The following is a 23,766-nucleotide window of genomic DNA, read 5'->3' on the forward strand; positions in this document are numbered from 1 at the left end:
CGCCGCCACCACCACCCAGCTCGGGTTTGTTTGTTTTTTTTTTAACCTAGTGTAAATATGGCAGAAACGGGGATGGAGCTTGGATGCAAAGTAAATGAAGAGTCAAGTAAAGACGGCCGAGGGATAATAGTGGCTTTGGCTCAGCAGAAGAAATGAGAAGGAAGGGCAGGGGCTATTCCTGAAAAATACTTGCAGTTGGGAGTGGGAGTAGCTCTGTTCTTTTGTTTGTTTTGAGACAGGGTCTCTCTTTCATGAAGTCTCAGACTAGTCTGGAACTCGATATATAGAGGAGGGTGGCCTCAAACTCACAGAATCAACTCACAAGACCTACCTGCCTCTGCCTCTTGAGAGCTGGGATTGAAGGCGGTCACTGCCGTGCCCAGCTAAACTGGCACTTTTTACTCGCTTATTTACTTGAGATTCTTCCCTTATTTACTTTATTACCCCAAACACAGAAAACTAATTTAGTACTCTTCTATCATGAAATCATTAGTTAAAATGTTTTCTTCCAAGTTCTATAATTTCATTATTTAGGTTTAATCAAATTCTTCTGATTTACTTACGTCAAATCTAGTGGTTTCTTTTAATTGTGCTTCCAAAGAAATATAAGTACATAAAGAAATATAAAAAAGCCAGGTGCCCAAGTTCATGTCAATAACCGCAGCAATCAGAAGGCTCAGGTCAGGGGTTTCAGGTCAGCCTGGGGTACAGAGTGAGACCCTGTCTCAAAAAATAAAACAGGGCCAGCAATATGGTTAAGCAGGTAAAGCTGCCTGGCACCAACCCTGACGACCTGAGTTTGATCCCCAGGACTGGCAGAGTAGGAAGAGACACGGTGTCTCCTGACCGCCATCCGTCTGACATTCGGTCGCGTGTCCCCATATAAAAATAAATAATGCAACAAATAAAAATAATTCGTGCTTTATCACCATAACTTCGGAATTCACCGAGCATGTCTGTTTAAACTAGTCACAAAGATATAACCAGTGTGACTTGCACAAACGGGCTGCAGAAAGACGAAACGATTGCAGCACTGATACGTGACCCCCGAGAAACTTAGGGGGTCCCGGCGAGGGCCCGCCCATGTGCTAGTTCGTCATCGGAGGCCCTTCCCCGCCGCGGGGCGTGGCTTTGCCTTCCACGCTCTTCTCCCTGGGTGCAGGCCTGTGCTGACCTCCGTTCGGGCCACTCTCGGGCTGACGCCCGGCTCCCGAACGCATTCGAGTCACCTGCGGCCGACACCCCAACCTCAGAAAGATCAGTCTTTCCAGAGGGGAACCCGCTAGAGCCGCGGGGCGGAGCTCGCGCGGGACACGCCCTCCCGGTAGTGCTTCCGGGACAGGGGGCGGGGCCTCCGGAAGTGGTCTCTCGCAGTCAAGAGGCTCGTTGTTTCAGCGGCCGACAGAGAGGGAGAAGCCGGAGCTGAGGCGGCTCGGTGCGCTGTGAGGTGCGGTCACCGCTACACGGCTGGAAGCCAGGACAGCGAGCTGCCGAGCGGCGGAGTGAGGAGCGCCCTCTTCCCGAGCTCGCCATGTCGCGAGGGTCCATCGAGATTCCCCTCCGGGATACTGACGAGGTGGGTGCCGAGTGTTGAGCGGGGGAGGGCTGTGAACTTGGACGATCCCAGCGCCGACTTTGCTCCGCTTGGCTTCTGAGCGGAGAGCTCCTCAACCGAGGCTCCGTTCACCTATTTGCCTTTCTGGCTGCAAGGACTTCGCGAAAGTTCGCCTGCAGCTTTTCCTTGTTGACAGTCCTCGACTCGGCTGTCTTCCTAATTCCGGGGGCAGGGGTGTGAGCGCCTGGTAAACCTCACCGATTGCAGAGGGCGCTCGATGTCCCCCGGGTCTACCTGCTGCTCAAACTCGCAATCTTTTCTTTTCTTTCTTTTTTATTTTTAACCTCCCTGGGGATCTCAGAGGTCGCTCTTAGAGCCTTCGAAGAAGAGACTGTCTAGGCACACTGTTACACAGCTCGCTCTGCGAAATAAGGGACCCGAGATTTAGCCGCTCCGAGTGCTGGGTGGCCATGACCCACTCTCCACCGCGGGTGATGTGCGGTTTGTCTGAATAAAGCTTCACTGGATATTTTACACTTTAATTTTTGATCGAGGTAGAATTTATTTCTAAAATCCGGTAGTCTTGGGATATATATATAATCCAGAACACTTTTCTTCTTGTTTTTGGTGCCCACATTTCAGGCACGTATATGACACACAACGCTGCCCCCATGATTTGTGTTGGCATTCAACTTTGCCTGGCCTCTGGGGTCGTGTTTCTCGAGATCCCAGACCTATGGCATCAACACTTTATTGGATTATAAGTTATACAAGGTTTCATTTTGTTTTTGAATAAGCACGTAGTTGGGAATTTTATAGTTCAGTGGTGGGAGGACAACAGGGTTTGTCTGCTTCTCTGTGCTCTCACCAAATCAGATTACAACCTGTTTGCCATGTGGACCCTAAATATGAACATGTATTAGTTCACCCCACTGAAAGTGAATATACACCCTTTGTAAAGTGTGTATTGATGAACATTCAAAAAGTCGTGAATTTTAAGAAAGGAGATAAAACATTTATTTTGTGTTTTAGGTCATTGAACTTGACTTCGATCAGTTACCGGAGGGAGATGAAGTTATCAGTATTTTGAAACAGGAACACACACAACTGCACATATGGATTGCTTTGGCGGTTAGTATTCATATAGCATATTATTTGTTGATTGGGAATATGTGCTTTTGGTTTTCATGTACAGTAATAGCCCACATGATTAAATCAGATCAATTTACATGATGAAATGATCTGTGTGAAAAATCAGTGTTGCCAGGCACGGTGGCGTACAGCCCTAATCCCAGCACTGGGGAAGCAGAGGCAGGTCAGTCTCTGAGTTTGAGGCCAACCTGGTCTACAGAAAACGATGAAAGTTATACAGCCTAAGAACAGCTCCACTGGTAAATATTTGTTTTGTTTTGTTTTTTGTTTTTGGGGGGTTTGTTGTTGTTGTTGTTTTTCAAGACAGGGTTTCTTGTAACTTTGGGGCCTCCTGGAACTTGCTCTGTAGACCAGGCTGGCCTTGAACTCTCAGAGATTCACCTTTCTGCCTCCTGAGAGCTAAGATTAAAGGCTGCCCAACTCCACTGGGAAATTAATATCTGTTGATAAAGACAAGATTCATTTAAGGCAAATAGTTCTCTACATCAAGGTTTTAATTACGTAGTGGTAATTCGGGGAAGCTTGGCTTATGCATAGATAGATAGACTGTGTAAGCATCGCTTTCCGTAGCTTTTCTTCTAAAACTCCTCGAAGGTGAATAGGCTCCAAGCTAAGGCATAGCAGTGAAGTTTATCTCAGTCTTATGTTCATGTGTTTTTTTGTCACATCTGTTGCTGCCTCCATCATATGAATGTTGCTGGAAATTCTCAACGAAATCCAAGCTGAAAAGCCTTTCAAAACTTTACACTCTGCTCCCTGTTTCCTTTTTATGAGAAGTGGTGAGATAAACTCTGTACTCACCATTCCTAAACTGGGAAGCTACAGTGGCTTTCATATAATGGTACATAAGAAGTTCCTAATATTATCTTGATGCTCAGAAAAATAGGTTTGGAATCGGGCATATTTTTTTAAATATCTTGGGAATTGAACCTAGGTCCTTGCAAATGCTAGGCAAACACTCATCTACTAAGCTATATCCCCACCTTGTTTTTACCTTTTATTTTGAGACAGAGTCTCACTAAGTTGACCAGACTGGCCTTGAACTTTTAGTCTTCCTGCTCAGTCTTTCACGTATTCATTTTAAGTATATATATATACTTAGTGCATAGTATGCATGTTAATGGATTTCTCTGAGACATTTCCATATATGAATATGTTGGTCATATCTACCATCCTAACAACCCTCTCACTTCCCTTGCCCTTCTAGTAATCCATCTACTTTGAGGTTATCCTCTTTCTTTTCTTTCTCTCTTCTCAATTCCAGCTTCACATACAAAAAAAAATCTGTACAATGCTTAACCTTTTATATGGCCTCTAGTTCCATTCATTTCCTGGATATGACATGATTCATTCTGTCTGGCCAGATAACACTCTCTTATGGATGTATATCTACCATTTATCTACTGATAGACAGCTAGGCTGATTCCATAGCTTGGCTGTTGTGTTAGTGCCACACTAAAAATGGATGTACTGGGAACCAGAGAGATCGCTCAGCAGTTAAGAGCACTGGTTGCTTTTTCAGAGGATCTGGGTTCAATTTCTAGCACCCACATAGCAGCTTACAACTGTCTGTAACTCCAGTTCCAGGAGAGCTGGTATCCTCACGCAAATGTACATGCAGGCAAAACACCAATTCACATGAAATAAAAATAAATAAATTACTTTTTTTTTGAATGTGCAGGTAGTCTTTTATATTCTACTTTATTATCTTTGGAATAAGACTAGAGGTGGTATAGATGGTTATTACCAACATTGTTGTTGTTATTGAATATAGCTATTTTAACTAGGGTGAGATAGTATCTCCATATATAATTTTTAAAATTTAATTTTTAATTTTTTATTTTTGGAGGGTTTGTTTTGTTTTTAAAGATTTATTCATATTGTATGTGTATGAGTGCTTTGCCTGCATGTATGCTTGTGTACCACATGTGTGCCTGATGCCTTCAGAGGCCGAAGAGGGTATTGGACCCTGTAGAACTGGAGGTATGGACAGTTGTTAGTTGTCATTCAGTTTGCTGGTAACCAAACCCAGGTACCCTATAAGAGCAGCAAGTGCTCTTAACATCTTTCCATCCTCTGATTTGTTTGCTGTTGTTATTTGGGACAGAATCTCATATAGGCCAGGCTGGCCTCAAACCTGCTATTTGGCTGGCTTTGAACTCATGATTTTTCTTCCTTCACCTCCCAAGTGCTGGGATTGTAGGTTTGTGCCACCGTGCCCAGCTCACAGTGTACTTTTCATATACACTTTCCTGGTGGCTAAAGATGCTGAACATTTTCTATGTACTTAATAGTTTATACTAACCTTTTGGAAAGTATCTGTCACAGTATTAGCCTGTTTTTGAGTGGCTTACTTATTCTTGTGTTTGTTTGTGATTGTCTGAGTTCTTTATGTATTCTCGAGATGAATTCTCTGTTGTTAGACTGGCAAGGATTTTGTGTAAGCCATCTCCTTCACTCTGTTGACTCCTTTGCTGTACAGACTGTAATTTATCATAGTTCTTTCTGTCTGTCTGTGTTTTTGTTTCCTGAGACATCTGCTCAAAGAGTTTCTTCCCAGTGGGGTGCAGTGGCATACTTCTAAAAGCAGGTGTTTTAGGGTCTGAAGCAGGAGGATTACATGTTTGAAGCTACTCTAGGCTACATATTGAGACTGTTTCCAAATAAAAAACAATAAAAAGTATCTTCCATTCTCATGTGGATACACAAAGAAGTAGCATTACTGACAGACATTGCCTTTTTGTCTAGAAGAGTCAAGTTTTTCTGTCACCTAGAGATTAAGCCATTAATCTTGTTATTAATTGGTAGAATTTTGTTATTAATGGCATGTAGCTCCATGAAATAGATGCCTAGGGAGGTTACTCATCTGTCCCAAAGTTACTGGTAATTTTTGTTAGAACTAAAACCAGAGCTCAAGTTGGTTTTAGAGAAGTCTCTTATAGCGTGCTAGGCAATTTATATCCCTAGCTAGGATTCTATTTATTCTTTACTGTGAGGGTGAGGGTAGTATGTATGGTGTATGCATGTGTTTGTATGTGGAGGTCAACACTGGCTGTCTACATTTTCTGTTTGTTTCTCTTTTGTTTTGGAGACAGGTTTCACATAGCCCTGACTGGCCCAGAGCTTATATAGACCACCAGGCTGGCCTCAAACTAGTAGAGATCCATCTGACCCTACCTCTCAGATGCTGGGATTAAATGTGTGAGCCACCATGTCTGGCTCCACATTGTTTTTGAGATAGGTCTCACTAACCGTGGAACTCCCCATTTCAGTTGGAGTGACTAGCCAAAAAACTCCAGGACCCACCTGTCTCTGTTTCCTCAGTGCTGGGGTTAAACTGTTACTAGATGAGAAGCAGAAATATCTTTTGTGGTTTCAGTTTTAATAGCATTATTGAAGTCTAGTTGGCCTGTGATAAACTATGTGTGAACTGTACCGTTTAGTATTAAGTCTGGGTGGACTTGTGACGGCAGTGAATGTGACCATCGCCCCAGAGTTCTTTCCACTGTTCTTCCCCAGCCCTTCTGTTTCCAGCCTCCACTCAGGACCTCTGGAAGAGCAGCCAGGCTCTTAAACCCCTGAGCCGTCTCCAGCCCCACTAGTTACATGTTTGTTGCTAAGTATTTTTTAGAGTCTTAAGGAAGTGGAATCACACAGTACATATTCCTTTGGTGGACAGGCTTCTTTGAGCATAATTATTTTGAGATTTATCTATGTTGTAGTAGCTGTTAGTGGCTTACTCCTTTTCATCACAGAGATATACAACAGCTGGTTTATTGACTTGTTAATCAATAGTTGGCTTCCAAATTTTGCTATTACAAATAAAAGTTCGGTAAATATTTGTGTAGTTTTTGTATGTGGACACATATTTAGTGATATTAATTTCATCCGTTGCCTTTAGCTGGAGTACTACAAGCAAGGGAAAACGGAAGAGTTCGTAAAGTTGCTGGAAGCAGCACGGATAGATGGCAACTTGGACTATCGAGACCATGAGAAAGACCAGATGACTTGCTTGGATACATTGGCAGCCTACTATGTGCAACAAGCTCGGAAAGAAAAGAACAAAGACAATAAGAAGGACCTTATTACACAGGCAACCTTGTTGTATACAATGGCTGATAAAATTATTATGTATGATCAGGTAAGTCAAATTTGTCTGAATTTATGAGAGCCCAAAATACCACATGAAAGCAAAATATGTGTGTAGCAAATTCTTTGTAAAAAGAATTTTTACTAAAATAACTTGATATAGTCATGAAGGTTTTATTAAAATCAGAATTGTATTAGTCCTTATACTGTTAAATCTGGACAGATTTAGTATATATGTACTAACATAATCCCAGTGTTCTTAGGTGAGTTTCAAGCAGATTTTAAGAATTGTGACCTTTGTTTTGTCATTGTTACCAGCACAGATTTGCATCTCAGGGTAAGCTTCTCATTTGTCTTCATGGTAGTTATGCTGGCCACTAAGAGAGGAATGCTGTGCTTCTGCCCTCTGTGCTTGCTTGGCATTTGGTAAATGTTTCTGGTCTTAGTAAAGTCTATATATTACAGAACCATTTGTTGGGAAGAGCCTGCTTCTGTCTCCTTGAAGGTGACAAAATGGATCAAGCTGATGCACAGTTTCATTTCGTACTTAACCAGTCTCCAAACAATATTCCAGCCCTTCTTGGTGAGTGCTCTTCAGCAGGGACCTGAGGAATCTCTAGTTTGTTAGCTTATGTGTGTGTGTGTGTTTTATATATATTAAATTATAATGTATGTGAATGTTATAGATATATAGTAGGAATCTAGTTGGTCAGAATTTGTCAGAGCTTTTGTTTATAAATTATATGTTATAAAATATGTATGTGTTTTTTATATATTGTAATATATATGTATGTTATATATATATGCATATACATTATGTGAATATAATAAGTTAGTGTGTGTGTTTATGTCTATATAGAGTCCTAGTTAGTGTTTTATCAATTTGACACAAGATAGAGTCAAATGGGAAAAGGAACCTCTATCAGATTGCCTGTAGGCATGTCTGTAGGGCATTTTCTTGATTGATAATTGACAGAGGAGCCGTGCCACCCCTGGGTGGGTAGTTTTGCGTGGTAAAAAGAAAGCTGGGAGAAACAAGCCAATAAACTGCATTCCTCCATGGCCCGTGCTTTAGTTTCTGCCTCCAGACTTTTCCTTGGATGTTGCAAGAAGGGCTGCTTGTTAGTTTCCAGCCACCCAGCTAGCTTAGACTCAAAATTTTCACACAGAAACTGTATTAAATCACTGCTTGGCCCATTAGCTCTACCTTCTTATTGGATAATTCTTATATTAATTTAACCCATTTTTATTAATCTGTATATTGCCACATGACAGTGACTTATTGGCTAAAGTTTCGGCATGTCTGACTCTGGCAGTGGCTCCATGACTTCTCCCTGCCTCCGCCCTTCTATCTCCCAGCAGTCAGAACTCCTACCTGAGTTCTGCCCTGCTATAGGTCCAAAGCAGTTTCTTTATTCATTAATGGTAATCACAGCACACAGAGGGGACTCTCGCATCACTTGGAGTTCCTGCCCTAACTTCCCTTCATGATAGACTAAACTATAAGCTAAAATAAGCTCTTTCCTCCCCCAGTTGTTTTGGTCCTGGTGTTTATCACAGCAATCAAAAGCAAAGTAGACTAAGTTATTGTTTGTTTCCAGAGAGTCAACAAATAATCTTTTCATAGGTTAGCTATTTATGTTGTTATTTTACATAAAGAGTTTTAGAACTAAATTAATGCACAACCTATGGAAAACAAATTTTAATATCTTAGTTCACTACTTTCAAGTATTTCTTACTGAGATATAAATTGGTGTAAAACAGATTTGTGTTCGTTAATTGATAGTGGGTTTTTTTTTGTTTGTTTAAATCACCACAGGGAAAGCTTGCATTTCATTTAACAAGAAGGATTATAGAGGAGCTCTTGCTTACTATAAAAAAGCATTGCGTACTAACCCAGGATGTCCGGGTAAGGGAAAATTTTAATTCTAAGCTGTTAGTGATCCAACTTAAAATGTTGAAAATTAATATAAAAAGATATTTAACGAGTAATGTAGTAACAGAATCAAGGTTATTTGTTCTGGGGTTGGGGAAATGGCTCAGTGAAAAAAGTACTTGTTACCTAAGAGTAAGGCCTGAAATTTGTATCTCCTGCTCCCGTGGAAAAGCCAGGCAGGTGTGGTAGCCATCTGTAATCCCAACACTCAGGGAAGAAATGGCATGTCGGCACAAGCCAGCTACACTCACCAGAATTGGTGAGAGACTGCATAGACAAACAGAGAAGGGTCGAGGAAGACACCCAGTATCAGCCTTATGCCCCATCCCCAACACACAAGATTCTTTCTTTTCTTGATGTTTTATTTGATTTAAAACCTGGCTGGGCCGGGCGGTGGTGGCGCACGCCTTTAATCCCAGCACTCGGGAGGCAGAGGCAGGCGGATCTCTGTGAGTTCGAGACCAGCCTGGTCTACAAGGGCTAGTTCCAGGACAGGCTCCAAAAAACCACAGAGAAACCCTGTCTCGAAAAACCAAAAAAAAAAAAAAAAAAAAAAAAAAACCTGGCTGGGCAGTGGTGATGCACGCCTTTAATCCCAGCACTAAAGAGGCAGAGGAAACAGATCTCTGGGAGTTTGAGGCCAGCCTGGTCTATGAAGTGAGTTCCAGGACAGCTACAGCTGTTACACAGAGAAACCCTGTCTCAAAATCAAAACAACCAACCAAAAAAAACCTGTATGGCAGATTGTATCATATTTTTGACCTGTGCTACTTTCTTCACAAATATTTTCCATTTAGTATAGTTTTGTTGTATATCAGCTATGTGCCAGGAACTGTTCTACGCAGAAAATGCAGCAGTAAACCCAAAGACAAAAAAAAGTTCCTGCCCTCTCATTTAATTTACATTCCAGTGAATTAAATGAGAAACATAGATACTGTGAAAGGTATTGGTGAGACTTGAGAACTGGAAACAAAATAAGGCTATGAGACAATACAAATAGATGGGAGAGTATTATCTCGGACAGAGCAGAGCAGGTTGTGAGAAATACTGTGGATGCCGGTGTATCCAGAGTGGAGATGGATGGAAAGTAGTAAGAAATGAGCTCACATTTGCTGCCCAATGTTTTTCATGTTGATCATCTAAGATTATATTGGAGACTTCAAACTTTTGACAGAGATGAGAAGCCTTGGAGGGCTGTGGGCAGAAGAATGGTGTGATCTGACTTATGTTTAAGAGTATTGTTGAACTAGATGCAGACTCGAGTAGGATGTGGGGCAGCTAGGCAAGGACCAGAGGTATTGTGGACTTGGGAGAAGGCTCCTGTGCACAGTTGTGCACATTACAGACTATTAAAGCTCACAGCTGGGGTGGTAACGGTGGGTGGTACATGTGGTTACATTCTAGTATTTTGAAAAGAGAGCTGGGCTGGAGAGATGGCTCAGAGGTTAAGAACGCTGACTGCTTTTCCAGAGGTTCTGAGTTCAATTCCCAACAATCACATGGTGGCTCACAACCATCTGTAATGAGATCTGGTGCCCTCTTCTGACCTGCAGGGATACATGCAGGAAGAAACCCTGTATACATAATTAATAAATAAATCCTTTTTTAAAAAAATCATAAAAGAAGAGCTGATTGAAGCAAAAACAAGAATCAGTTTTAAGAGTAGAGTTACATTTTAGTACATTTGGCAAACAGTCCAAGAGAAACTAGTTTTAGACTTGAAAGGTTGAAATATCTGAGTCACAGGAAGACAGGCTTTTGTCTCATAATTCATGAAAGAAGTCTGTACTGAACAGATTGACTTGGAAGTCACCAATATGTTGATGGTGCAAAAGCCTGGAGAGTGCATGAAGACACAAGGGGAGTAAGTGTAGACAGGAAAGAGGGCCCTGGCACACTGAAGCAATGGTTCTCACTTCCTAATGCTGCGACCCTTTAATACAGTTCCTCATGTTGTGGTGACCCCAACCATAAAATTATTTTCTTTGCTACTTCATAGCTGGGATTTTGCTACTATTATGAGTTATATAATGTAAATGTCTGTGCTGTCTGCTGACCGTGGTGGCCCCTGTGAAAGGGTCCTTTGACTCCCAAAGGAGTTGAGAACAGCTGCTCTACAGTATAGATGTTAGGAAAGTGGAAGACTCAGAAAAGCAGACTGAGGAGTGGCCAGAGACAAGAAACAACTCAGTAATGTCCTTGAATGTGAAACATTTCCCAAGGGGAAGGTGATGGACTGTGTTGCATTCTATGGTTAGGCCACTGAAATGGGCGGAATTGATGGTGGATTTAGCAGAGTACAAATCACTAGTGAGCTTGATCAAAAGTTTTACTGGAATGGTAGGCATGCACCTCACTAGAGTGGATGCCAGAGGAAATGTCAGAAAAGAACTGGAGGCAGCAAGTGTTTCATCAATTGAGGAGTCTGTTGTTAGGAAGAACAGGAGTTAGCTGGAATGAAAGCAAGAAATATTTCTGTAAGATGGTAGAATGTTTGAATATGGCTGAGAATGGTCTAGAAAGGAAAAATATTATAATGCAGGAAAAATGACAGGTTGTACTATCACTTCAAACAGATGAGACTGGATCCCATGCCCAGTGTAGTGTTGCCTTAGGGAGAGACATGTGTGCTCCGTTATGATCTTGAAATAAGGTAGATGTATCAGCATAGCTCAGAAGTGAATGACGGCAGCTGTATGTACTCAACACAGCTTGAAGGTCTTGATGGGTTTTTTTATTCTCTATTTAAATACTGGGGTTATTCATGAATGCACCAGTGTATATGTGTGTTCACTGTGTATGTGTGCACATACGTATGCATAATAATTTTTAAATAGAAATGGAGCCGGTGGTGTTGGTTTACTGCAATGGATGCTACATGATAGGAAGAATACCAGTATTACAATTATTCTGCTGTATGGTAAGAGTGGTTCCTGTAAGAGGAGAGAAGGATTAGAATGGTATGGTCTAACTACTAGTGAAATCAAATGTGTGGTAGGCCAACAGTTCTTAAGAAGGAGTCCAGATACTGGAAATTGAACTTTAAAGTGTTCTAGGTTGACAAGACAAATGACTTGATTTTACTTATTTTTTAGCTGAAGTTCGTTTAGGAATGGGCCATTGCTTTGTCAAACTTAACAAACTGGAGAAAGCTCGACTAGCATTCAGCAGAGCGCTGGAACTCAACTCTAAGTGTGTGGGAGCACTGGTTGGACTGGCTGTTCTAGAACTCAACAATAAAGAGGTAAGAGAGGAAAGATAGTCTCTAGCTCTGGGTTTGTTGAGCCTACTGTCCTTTATCTAGGACTGCTAGAACAAGCTATGCTTTCGAAATCGAGATTTCAGGTGATAGATAAGGAAATGTGCCTTGCTGCAGGCACCATCCCCAAAGTAAGCACATTTCTATAGCAGGACCATATGAAGATAGCCTCACAGCTTAGGTAAGGTGTCCCTACCACATGATTTTGCTATATGACCAGCACACGTGTACATGTGACACACACATACCTACACCCCTCAAAAATAGATTTAGATCTTTGAAGTTTAGAATTTCAGATGAACGATTGCAGGCCCATAAATCAGTCTGGAATGCATCTGACAAAGTAAGAAACCTGTACTCAACTTAAACATTAACAGTGTCTAAGGTCTCAAATTTGATATCACAATGTCGTCAGACTCAGAGATTTTTTTTTTTATTGAGCTCTACATTTTTCTCTGCTCCCCTTTCTGCCTCTCTCCTTCCCTTCAACCCACCCCCCAAAGTCCCCATGCTCCCAAATTACTCAGGAGATCTTGTCTTTTTCTACTTTCCTATAGATTAGATCTATGTATGTCTCTCTTAGTGTCCTCATTGTTGTCTTAAGTTCTCTGAGATTGTGATTTGTTGGCTGGTTTTCTTGGCTTTATGTTTAAAAAGCACCTATGAGTGAGTACATGTGATAATTGTCTTTCTGTGTCTGGGTTGCCACACTCAAAATGATGTTTTCTAGCTTTATCCATTTTCCTGCAAAATTCAAGATGTTATTTTTTACTGCTGTGTCGTAATTTATTTTGTAAATGTACCACATTTTCCTTATCCATTCTTTGGTCAAGGGGCATTTCGGTTGTTTCCAGGTTCTGGCTATGACCAGACTCAGAGATTTTTAATAACTTTATGTCAGCCCCGCCTTAATGTGTACTTTTCCCTGTGTCTGTCACTTAATAGTTCTAAGATGGTTGTTGCAGCCCCAGGTTATTCCTTTAGTCTCACAGGAGGGAAGGAAGCTAGAGGCTTTCCTCTAAGCTTTCTCTCAGAAGTTCTGACTAATATATGAGGGTGGTTCCTGTCCCACCTCTTTATTTGATTGTCCAAGTGGTTGCCAGTGTTTCTCGGTGTTTCACTGTTGACAATTGAGCTGCAGGATTCTTTATGTGAGTAAGCGTCCCCTCTGTTGTGGAATGTTTACCAACCTCTGCTCCTTTACCCACTAAATGTCAGTACCGTCTCCATGGTAGTGATGGCAAAAACAGACACTGTTCCTGGTAAGAATTTCTGCCTTAGCTAGTCTCTAGAGAAAGAGAATAGACTATCTTGACTAGTTTAGCTCAATCATGATTTATCTCCTGGAATTGTAAAAGGGGAAGGGAACTTTTCTTCCAAAAACAAAAGGTCTCACAGACTACAAAACCTGTTCTGAGACCAGACATGGTGAGTCATACTTTCAATCCTAGCACTCAGGACACAGAGGTAGGCAGACCTGTGAGTCTCGGGCCATTTTGGTATACAGAGAAGGTTCCAGGCCAGCCAGAGATGAATGGTGAGACCCTGTGTCATAAAGGAAGGAAGCTGTGCTCCTTTAGCAGGTCAAATGGCGCCATTTAAAGAAGACAGCGGGGCTGGACTAGTACTCAGACAACCTTAAGCAAGAACTGCATACGAAAGAGAGGTGGCGCACACACCCCCGTGCTCACACACAAAATCAAATACTGAGATTCAGATGGGGATTTCATCACAAATGAACGTTAAAATATCATAAAAGGGGACTGGAGAAATAGCTCAGCAGTTAAGAACACATGCTGTTCCTGCAGAAGACCTGAGTTTAGTTCCCAGCACCCTTATTGTAGCTCACAACTGTCTATAACTACAGCTCCAGAAAATCTGATTCCTTCATCCAACCTCCACGGTCACTGTAGACACAAGTTATTCACATATGCAGGCAAAATGCTCATACATACTGCCGGGCGGTGGTGGCGTACGCCTTTAATCCCAGCACTCGGGAGGCAGAGGCAGGCGGATCTCTGTGAGTTCGAGGCCAGCCTGGTCTACAAGAGCTAGTTCCAGGACAGGCTCCAAAACCACAGAGAAACCCTGTCTTGAAAAAAAAAAAAAAAAAGCTCATGCATACCAATTAAAATTAATGTCTTTAAAATATGTTTTCCATTCTTTGCCTCAGAGTGAGCATAAGTTAAGACTGGCACCAAACATACATTGTTAAGAAAAACTAAATTGTAACAATTTGGGACTTCCTTATTTGGAACTTTACATCCTTGATGAAGAATAGCAAACTGTCCTGTGGTGTTGAACTGTGGGCGTGGGACCTGTTTCTAGAAGCTAGAGCAAGCTGGACAGGGCTCGTTACGAGATGCTTTCACTCCATTCTCACACTGTTTTCTTTTAGGCTGATTCTATCAAAAATGGTGTGCAGCTTCTTTCCAGAGCCTATACTATCGACCCTAGCAACCCTATGGTACTGAACCACTTGGCAAACCACTTTTTCTTCAAGAAGGTAAAAAAATCACTTATTTGATTTTTAAATCTGATTTTTTGAGTATAGTGAGTACATGAGTTTTGTTTTACTTGGGAAGAAATTTGAAAATGTCATTTTGTTTTTTTATTTCCAAATTAGAGTTTGTATAGTTGCCAGGGATGAGCACACATTTATTCATTCTCTGACTTAATTATGTATTGGCACTTTGCACTGTGTGCAACCTGTGATCAGATGTAAGATAAGTAAGACTGCTTTCTGCACTCAAAGAAACAGGCATGTAAGCTCATGTAAATGTGAACATAAAGGCCTCTGCTCATTGAGAAATAAGGACGTGATCAAGTGGCAAAGGGGGGATTTCACCACAGTGCAGAAGCTCTTGGTTAGACTGGGTGTGGGTAGTTGAAAGAGGAAAGGCAGAGGTTGAAGAGCCTTAGCCTTTGGAGAAGTCAGGACAGAGCATGTAGACTACAAGTGCTGTGTCAGGCCCAGTTAGGGGCGCGCTTGCTTCATAGAATTTGGCTATAGTTGTTGTATGCGCACCAGAGTCTCTTTATTTTTACCTGTTAATCCCACCTATTAATTCCAATAATTTTGTGGAAGTAGCAGTATTTTAGATTTCTTAGCATACCAAATCCAAGATACTACTGCTAAAAGTTTTTCATTTTTAAAGTTTTTATTAGCATATATTAATCATACATAATGGGTTTCACTTGACATTTTCATATATGTATATAATATGCCTTGATCATATATACCTCCATTTCCCGCTCATCCCCCTCCTGCTGATCTCTTCCTCTTTCCAATTAGTCCCTCTGACTTTTTGTCTTATATTTGGTGACCCATGAGTCTAATTAGTATTGCTCGTAGCAACTTGGGTGAGGGATTGTTTACAAGCTTATGGGCAGTTTACCAGAGGAATCCTGCTGAAGAAAATGTCTCTCTCACTCACCGATGACAAAATCTTTACACAATGAACAGAGAAGTTTTAACCTGACTTATTGGAATCAGGGACTAAACTGTACTATGAACTTTAAAATACTTGTGTAACAATTTAGGTAAAAGTTGACAAAATATATCAACTTTATTAATATGAGCTACTGTACTGTTCCTGTGGTTACTCACGTACTCAGTGCTTACTAAATCCCAAGCATTGTTAAAAGTGCATTCCCAGTACTTAATTCTGTAATGGTCACATCTACCCTAGGAGGTAAGTAGTCTGATCTGTCCTCCCTCCCTCTCTCCCTTCCTCCCTTTCTTGTGCATGTGTGTGCACATGAACATGTGCATATGAGTACACAGTTACAGTTGTGTGGAGGCAAGAGTTTGGTGTCAGATATCTTCCTCTATAACCCTTTACCCTTTTTTTTTTTGCAGATTTTATTTATTTTTATCTTTTGTGTTTATGAATGTTTTGCCTGCGTGTATGTATGTGCACCACATGGTGCCTGGTGCCCAAGAAGATTAAAAGAGGGCATTGGATCCCCTGTAACTGGAATTAGAGAAGGTTGTAAGCCACCATGTGGGGCTGGAAACCTAACCTGGGTCCTCTGCAAGAGCAGCAAGTTCCCTTGATTGCTGAGTCATTTCTTTTTCTTTTTTTTTTAAGATCTATTATGTATATAGTGATCTGCCTGCAGGTATGCCTGCAGGCCAGAAGAGGGCACCAGATCTCATTATGGATGGTTGTGAGCCACCATGTTTGCTGGGAATTGAACTCAGTGCTCTTTAACTGCTGAGCCATCCCTCCAGCCCCACTGAGTCATTTCTTTAGTCCCCCGCACCTCATTTTTTGAGATGGACCTGCACTCATGTCCCCGTGACTGCATAACTCTTACCATCTGAGCTGTCTCTATCCTGTGTCTGTTTTCTTGATGAGTAAATTGAGGGTGACCTCATAACTCAGACTTAATACTGCATCAATCCTGTTTGATGCTTTACTTCTTGCAGTTATGGAAGCATAATGATTATTCATTAAATATTAGGTTGTAATTGTTACAGTGCTAAAGTTTAACTATTTAGGGAGAAGATGAAAATATACCTTATGGCTAATGAAATGTTACCAGTTAAAATAAATTACTATTCAAGCAATCTTCTGACATTACTCAATTGATTTTTCTGGCCATCAACTTCAGGATTATAGTAAAGTGCAGCACCTGGCTCTCCATGCATTCCACAACACAGAGGTGGAGGCTATGCAGGCAGAAAGCTGCTACCAGCTGGCTCGATCATTCCATGTTCAGGTAAGACCATTAGCCCCTTTCTAAATATTTAGTCCTTTTAATTACAGGATTTCAGTTTTCTGACCACTTTTGTGCCTGTTACTTGTCTTGTTTTATTCTCATTTATCAGGAAGACTATGACCAAGCCTTTCAGTACTACTATCAAGCCACTCAGTTTGCGTCATCCTCCTTTGTACTACCATTTTTTGGTTTGGGACAAATGTATATTTATCGAGGTGACAAAGAGAATGCATCTCAGTGCTTTGAGAAAGTTTTGAAAGCTTACCCCAACAATTACGAAACCATGAAAATTCTTGGCTCTCTCTATGCTGCTTCAGAAGATCAGGAGAAACGAGACATAGCCAAGGTATGCTGTAAACCTTAGCTGCCCTAAGCCTCAGGAGTATGAGCAGATTGTAGTAGCCAAGGTTTGCTTGCTTGGTTTTAAACTTTGACAGCATCATTTTAATGATCTCATTTATCCTAGGGCCATTTGAAAAAGGTCACAGAACAGTATCCTGATGATGTGGAAGCTTGGATTGAATTGGCTCAGATCTTAGAACAGACTGATATACAGGTATTGATGTCGACTTTTCATATCCTAAATGATGTATTTCTCTTTGTTCTGTGAGTAAACCTTACTCTGTCCTCTGTAAAAATGCAGGGTGCCCTCTCAGCCTATGGAACAGCCACCCGCATCCTGCAGGAGAAGGTGCAGGCCGATGTCCCCCCTGAGATCCTGAATAATGTTGGGGCCCTCCATTTTAGACTTGGGAACCTCGGAGAAGCAAAGGTGGGAAAACAGAAACGTTCCTTTTTTTCTATGCTTGACCAGGCTGCAGGCACTGGATATTGCTCAGCCGTATACAATAATAATGCGTTTCTACCTCACAGAAATACTTCCTGGCGTCACTGGACCGTGCAAAGGCAGAGGCCGAGCATGATGAACACTATTACAACGCCATCTCCGTGACCACGTCCTACAATTTAGCCAGGCTCTACGAGGCCATGTGTGAATTCCACGAAGCAGAGAAACTGTACAAAAACATTTTACGAGAGCACCCTAACTATGTTGACTGTAAGAATTTTAAGCTTCTTTTGTGTGATAAAATTCCTAAATTCTCTTAGTAACAGAAAACTTATTTAGAAAAGAAAGTCTTTGTTAAAATCAATAACTTTTTAAGAGGTCTAATACTCTTTTTTCTCTAAGGCAAATTTGTCTTCTTAAAAAAGATGCAGCCTGAGGGGGTAGTTCTCATCTGTAGTACTGGTGCTCAGGAGGCAGAGGCAGGAGCATCAGGGATTTAAGGCCAGCTCCCCTACCTAGCAGGTTTGAGACCCACCGTGGCCGTGTATGCGGCCTTGTCTCAAAAAGTGGAATAAAACAAGGTGCAGTGGAAAATAAAAGGATCAGCAACAGCCTCTTGAGCTGCGCTGAGTGGCAGGTTGTGCCTCTGCCCGGTGAGCCAGCTGCAGCCCCTGGCATGTTTTATAACAGGCATAGTTTGTAAGTTACCTTCTTTAACTTTGCACCAACATTTTTACATTGTGTGATAGTAAGAGAGTAGTTTTTTTCCTTGAAATAGTTATTACTAAAATGTACTAATTTGAGTTTTTACAGCGGGCACTATAAATTATTGACATTTTAAGTTAACCTATATATGCTTTGTAGCAAGTCTTTCTTTTCCAAGGTTCCACTCTCTGTAGTTTCATTTTGCCTACACTCAAGTCTGCTCTCAAAATACTATATGAAAAATTCCATAAATAACTCCTGAGTTCAAATTGTGCACCATTCTGGGTGTTGTGGTGAAACCTTAGGCTGCTGTGCTCCACCCAGCCCAGGTGTGGATCATCCACTACTTGATGCCCATACTGGTGGTGACCAAGCAGCAGCTTCAGAGAGAAGCTTGACAGGGCATCAGTGTTTGTGTGCACAGTGACCCTGGCCAGGTGTGTGCACACATCTTTACTCCCAGCACTCCAGAGGACCATCCAGAGGTACATAGTAGGACCCTGTCTCGAAAGAGAAAAAGGAAAAAAGAAAGATTGATCTAGTGGTGCAGTTTCTCTTTTGCCTAGCTACAGTGAGGTGTCATGTGTCTTCATATATGAGGCTTTTCTCTCCTCTGTCTGAAAGCAGTCACAAAGCATAACTGTTCCGAAAGGAAGACTTTGGTGTTAGGACCCCTTTAGACCTGAGATAGTGAAGATGAATTAAATGTGCACTTTCAGGCTATCTGCGCCTAGGAGCCATGGCCAGAGATAAAGGAAACTTCTATGAAGCTTCAGATTGGTTTAAGGAAGCCCTTCAGATCAATCAGGTTGGTGGTGTTCACTTTTTACCTGCAAAATCAGTCTGTCCGTGTAATAGCTGTGATGTTTCTAATCCATGGCATCTGTGTTTAATGGCTTGTTTTGGTTTTGTTTGTTTCACTTATTAAAGACTTTAAAGAGTATCATAGGGCTGGAGAGATGGCTCAGAGGTTAAGAACACTGACTGTTCTTCCAGAGGTCCTGAGTTCAATTCCTAGCAACCTCATGGTGGCTCACAACCATCTATAATGAGGTCTGATGCCTTCTTCTGGAATGTAGGCAGACATGGAAACTAACACTGTATACAAAATTAATAAATAAATATTTTTTTAAAAAAGAGTATAATAGTTTGTATAATTAATCATGTTATAATCAGCACCCTTTTTTTTTAATATATAGAACTATTTCCCTCCTATTTTTCCCTTCCTGGTGTGTGTCCTGGCCTTTCACCTGCACTCAGCCCAGTGGCCTGCCGAGAATGTTTCCAGAGTCAGTGTCTTAGCATTCCGTAGGTGATTTCAGTTCTGATTGTGGCTCCCAGGAAGAGGAGACTGCACACTGCAGCCTGGAGCCTGAAAGACAGGTTTACAAGTTGTTATCTGCTCCTACGGCCTGGCAGTCCACTGTTGTTTTTACTTCTTCCCATTCTGTTGCGCTTTGTATGCTGATAGGACACTAAATTGATCTTGAAACTCACTAATTGATCTGAATTCACAGTGAAAGCCACCATTGTCGTGTAGCTGGAAACGTCTTCAACTATTAGCTATTGTAAGATGACTTATTTCTCAGATCTCAGACGGAAAGTTTACTTCTTTGTGCTTACATAGGATCACCCGGATGCCTGGTCTTTGATTGGTAACCTTCATCTGGCAAAACAAGAGTGGGGCCCAGGCCAGAAGAAGTTTGAGAGGATATTAAAGCAGCCAGCCACACAGAGTGACACTTATTCTATGCTGGCTCTTGGCAATGTGTGGCTCCAGACTTTGCACCAGCCAACCCGAGACCGAGAAAAGGTAATCCCCTTTGTCTCCTTCAGCAAGATTGCTATCTGTGTCCTTGTTGAATTTTCTAGTAATTCTTCTTTCTTATAGGAAAAGCGTCATCAAGACCGTGCCCTGGCCATCTACAAACAAGTCCTCAGAAATGATGCCAAGAACCTGTATGCTGCCAATGGTATAGGTAAGTAGAAGCCTTGGTTCATAGTGATTGGTGAAATTAGTGCTGTTTTACTATTGGACTTTCAGTTGTTTTGGCAGAGGTTAGGACATTCTCAATGTCAGCCTTTGTGTAACTTTAGGAGCAGTTTTGGCTCACAAGGGATACTTCCGTGAAGCTCGTGATGTGTTTGCCCAAGTGAGAGAAGCAACAGCAGATATCAGTGATGTGTGGCTGAACTTAGCACACATCTACGTGGAGCAGAAGCAGTACATCAGCGCCGTTCAGATGGTAAAGTCTTTGCCTCTCCAGATGTTTGCATGTCATTTGGGCCAGTCATGGATTTCTGAGATCTCCTCTGATACTGTCTGTTCAGAGTTTGTAACCATGTAATGACCAAACCGGGGAGATGTGAGTCCCAGTGCCAGGAGTGCACCCCAGAAAGTGGCCTCTTTGACCATTTCCCTCTCTGTAAAGTGTGGGGGTCTTTTAACCTCGGGATTTTGTGAGGATCTAATATGAAAAGAACAAGGCACTAACATGAAGAACAAGTGTCCACTAACCAGCAGGGTTTAGTGTTTATTCTTTCAGTTCCTGAAGTGAGTCCAGTTTCAGAAATGTTAAGTGATTTTATTGTTAATGGTTTGTTTTGTTTTGTTTGTTGTTTTATTGTTAACAGTCTCTCTGTATTGCCCTAGCTGATCTTTTAAGTGCCTTTATTTAAGAGTCCTCCCACTTCAGCCTCCCAAGTACATAGGATTATAGCCTCATACAATTGCCCTCAATTTAAATGGTTTATCTTTTTTGTTTGTTTGGTTGGTTTGGTTTGGTTTTTGAGATAGGGTTTTTCTGTGCATCCTTGGCTGTCCTGGATAACTTTGTAGACCAGACTGTCCTTGAACTCAGATCCACTTGCCTCTGCCTGAGAGTACTGGGATTAAAGTTGTGCACCACAACCACCCAGTTTAAATGATTTACCTTTTAAGATTTACTTTTACTTGTGTGTGTGTGTTGTATGAAAGTATGCCATGTGCGTGTGTGTGTGTGTCTGTCTGTCTGTGCCTGAAGAGGCCAGAGAAAAGGCATTGATCTCCTGGAGCTGGAGCTAGAAGCTGTTATGAACCACGTGACTATGGGTGCTGGGTGATAAACCATCCCAGTCTGCAGAATAGCAACACTGCCTTCTAGAAATGCAACTTAGTCATCAGGGGTATTCCTGGGAAAACTATCTTACCATTTCCCATGAAATTACTTTGTCAGTTGCCTGTAACAGGTTGTATGCTTGTGGTTAAAAAGTGTCACGTTTAAATAAAAATTAGCCCTGGGGGCTCGGGAGATGACTCAGTGTGAGCGCTTGTTGCATAGTCGTGAGGACCTAAAAGTTCAGATACCCATGTAAAGTCTGACCATGCCTGTTTGTAATCCCACTTCTGTCGGAACTAGACAGGAGGGTCACTGGGGCAGTGTGTGTGTGGCAAGCTCTCGGTTCCATGAGAAGTCCCAGCTCAAGGAGATAAGGCAGCATGTGATAGGTCAGAATACCTGACATCCTCTTCTGGCCTCTGTAGCCACCTCTGCCATACATTTGAGGTACATGCCACACATATTAGAATAAAAAAAACGAAAAAGAATTAACTCAGATATTCATTTGTTAGTCTGAGCAGCAAATGAACTGAAGTTAACAAGATAACTTCCTCTGCTCATCGCCACTAGATCTCAAGAGGACGGTGTTAAAGGATGTCACGCACAGGAGCCAGGATATAACTTGTCATAGTGCTGGGCAGCTGGATTCTAGATACTGTCCTAAAGATAGAAGAAAGGGTGCTGAAGGCGAGACAGACAGACAGACTTAGTCTCTTTACCCTTCCATTCTCCATTGGTTCAAATTTCAAGTAAAAAAACTACTTTGAATCTAGTTTTTCTGTGGTCAGATTTTTATGTTGTAAAAATGTATACTGGCAAATGTCAGTAGTCAAGTCCAGATTATTCTCTGAAATTAACCAGAGTGAGTATCTTTTCAGAGTCTTAAAACTGCTTTGAAATCTGACATAGCATGAAAATAGACTTCTACCCGGCTGTCTCTAACTACCATTCCCATTCTGTAGTATGAGAACTGCCTCAGGAAGTTCTATAAGCACCAGAACACTGAAGTCGTGCTCTACCTGGCCCGGGCCCTCTTCAAGTGCGGCAAGTTACAGGAGTGCAAGCAAACTCTGCTGAAGGTGACAGGACTCTGCCTGCCCTCACCCCTGCCTGCTGCCTGCTTCCTACATGTTAACATCCCTGTTGTGCTGTTCAGTCATAAGAAGTTATTGCTTTGCTTTCTACTTACAGGCCAGACATGTGGCACCCAGTGATACGGTTCTGATGTTTAATGTGGCCTTGGTCTTGCAAAGATTAGCTACCTCTGTCCTAAAAGATGAAAAAAGTAATCTGAAGGAAGTCCTTAATGCTGTGAAAGAGCTGGAGCTTGCACACCGGTAAGAGTTCTGAAGAAGAAAAGCTTTTAAGTGAAACTATCTCAAAAGACAAAAAAAAAAATTGACTTCCCTCAAAAAATAACCATTGGTGGAGAGCAAGCATTGGGGGTCTAGCACAGGTTAGTGTAGGGAAAGCTCACAGCTACCATGTGGTGGTGCCCAACTCCAAGCAGAGTGCTGCCACGCTGGGCTCTGGAAGCCTGATCCCTAGACCTAACTGGCTAGCTGCGGGCTTGCCCTGGATTTTCCATTAACCTCTCAGCAGTTCGAGCCAGCATTTTACACATGTGAACTATTTAGTCTCCACTTGTGCTGGTGTCTCTATGGAATATTGGTTTTCATAAGCTAGGATTAAGATCTTATCACTTAATGCTTACCAGATTTATTCAGCGCAGTTCAAATGTGTTTAGCCTTATAGGACTTAGCAATTCAGTGTCTGCTAAAATGAAAACCCCACATCTATGATTGATCAGCTGTGCTTATGTTCATCTCTGTTAATGTTTCTTACCTCATCTGAAGTATGAGTGCTGTCCTGACCCAAGCCCCACCCATGGTGCTGATACTTAGTAAACTTACTGTTTGTTTACTGATAGTATTAAATATATTTTTGCCTTTCTTGATGGACTTCTGTTTATTAAACCTTGAGGGTATTAATGATAGGATTAGTGAAATATCTTCTCTTTTCCTTTTAGATATTTCAGCTACTTGAGTAAAGTAGGAGATAAAATGAGATTCGATTTGGCTCTTGCTGCCTCTGAAGCCAGGTAATGCCTGTTTACACACAAGTGGCTTTGTGGGAAGTGGTTGTTTTGGTCCACACCAAATACTCAGGAGAGTGTTGCCATAACACGGTGATTCCTGACCTTCTGGGGTCACTTGTTGCCTCTCCTTGAGGCGTCCCTCCCCACAGCATCTTTCAGACTTGGAGGAAACTGATGGAGTGTAAGTACTTAGGTTGTAGCCAAATCCTTTTTCTTTCTTCCTGTTGTCCTTTTGAGGCAGAGTCTTGCTCTGCAGCCAGGCTAGAACTGAGGATCCTCCGGGGACTGAAGTACAGGCCTGAGCCACCACCCCCAGCTGAGAAATACTTGTTTGCTTTACACACCTTGTGTCATTGAAT

General features: G+C 41.8%; 1 protein-coding gene across 1 annotated transcript in view; it reads left to right on the plus strand.

The window, feature by feature from the left end:
• The first annotated feature begins 1,127 nt into the window (after positions 1 to 1,127).
• Positions 1,128 to 23,766, plus strand: part of Ctr9 (CTR9 component of Paf1/RNA polymerase II complex) — a 30,051-nt gene continuing 7,412 nt past the window's right edge. Inside the window, exons 1-19 of the mRNA XM_075971898.1 lie at positions 1,128 to 1,576; positions 2,588 to 2,686; positions 6,609 to 6,848; positions 7,262 to 7,379; positions 8,616 to 8,705; positions 11,828 to 11,976; positions 14,390 to 14,497; positions 16,612 to 16,719; positions 16,829 to 17,065; positions 17,186 to 17,275; positions 17,363 to 17,491; positions 17,593 to 17,776; positions 18,931 to 19,019; positions 19,839 to 20,024; positions 20,103 to 20,190; positions 20,309 to 20,457; positions 22,272 to 22,388; positions 22,501 to 22,646; positions 23,339 to 23,410. Coding sequence (XP_075828013.1) covers positions 1,532 to 1,576; positions 2,588 to 2,686; positions 6,609 to 6,848; positions 7,262 to 7,379; positions 8,616 to 8,705; positions 11,828 to 11,976; positions 14,390 to 14,497; positions 16,612 to 16,719; positions 16,829 to 17,065; positions 17,186 to 17,275; positions 17,363 to 17,491; positions 17,593 to 17,776; positions 18,931 to 19,019; positions 19,839 to 20,024; positions 20,103 to 20,190; positions 20,309 to 20,457; positions 22,272 to 22,388; positions 22,501 to 22,646; positions 23,339 to 23,410 — 2,444 coding nt within the window. The 5' untranslated portion in view covers positions 1,128 to 1,531. The remainder of the gene's footprint in view (positions 1,577 to 2,587; positions 2,687 to 6,608; positions 6,849 to 7,261; positions 7,380 to 8,615; positions 8,706 to 11,827; positions 11,977 to 14,389; positions 14,498 to 16,611; positions 16,720 to 16,828; positions 17,066 to 17,185; positions 17,276 to 17,362; positions 17,492 to 17,592; positions 17,777 to 18,930; positions 19,020 to 19,838; positions 20,025 to 20,102; positions 20,191 to 20,308; positions 20,458 to 22,271; positions 22,389 to 22,500; positions 22,647 to 23,338; positions 23,411 to 23,766) is intronic.

Source organism: Microtus pennsylvanicus, chromosome 5 (genome assembly GCF_037038515.1).
Source record: "Microtus pennsylvanicus isolate mMicPen1 chromosome 5, mMicPen1.hap1, whole genome shotgun sequence".
Classification (NCBI taxonomy): Eukaryota; Metazoa; Chordata; class Mammalia; order Rodentia; family Cricetidae; genus Microtus; species Microtus pennsylvanicus.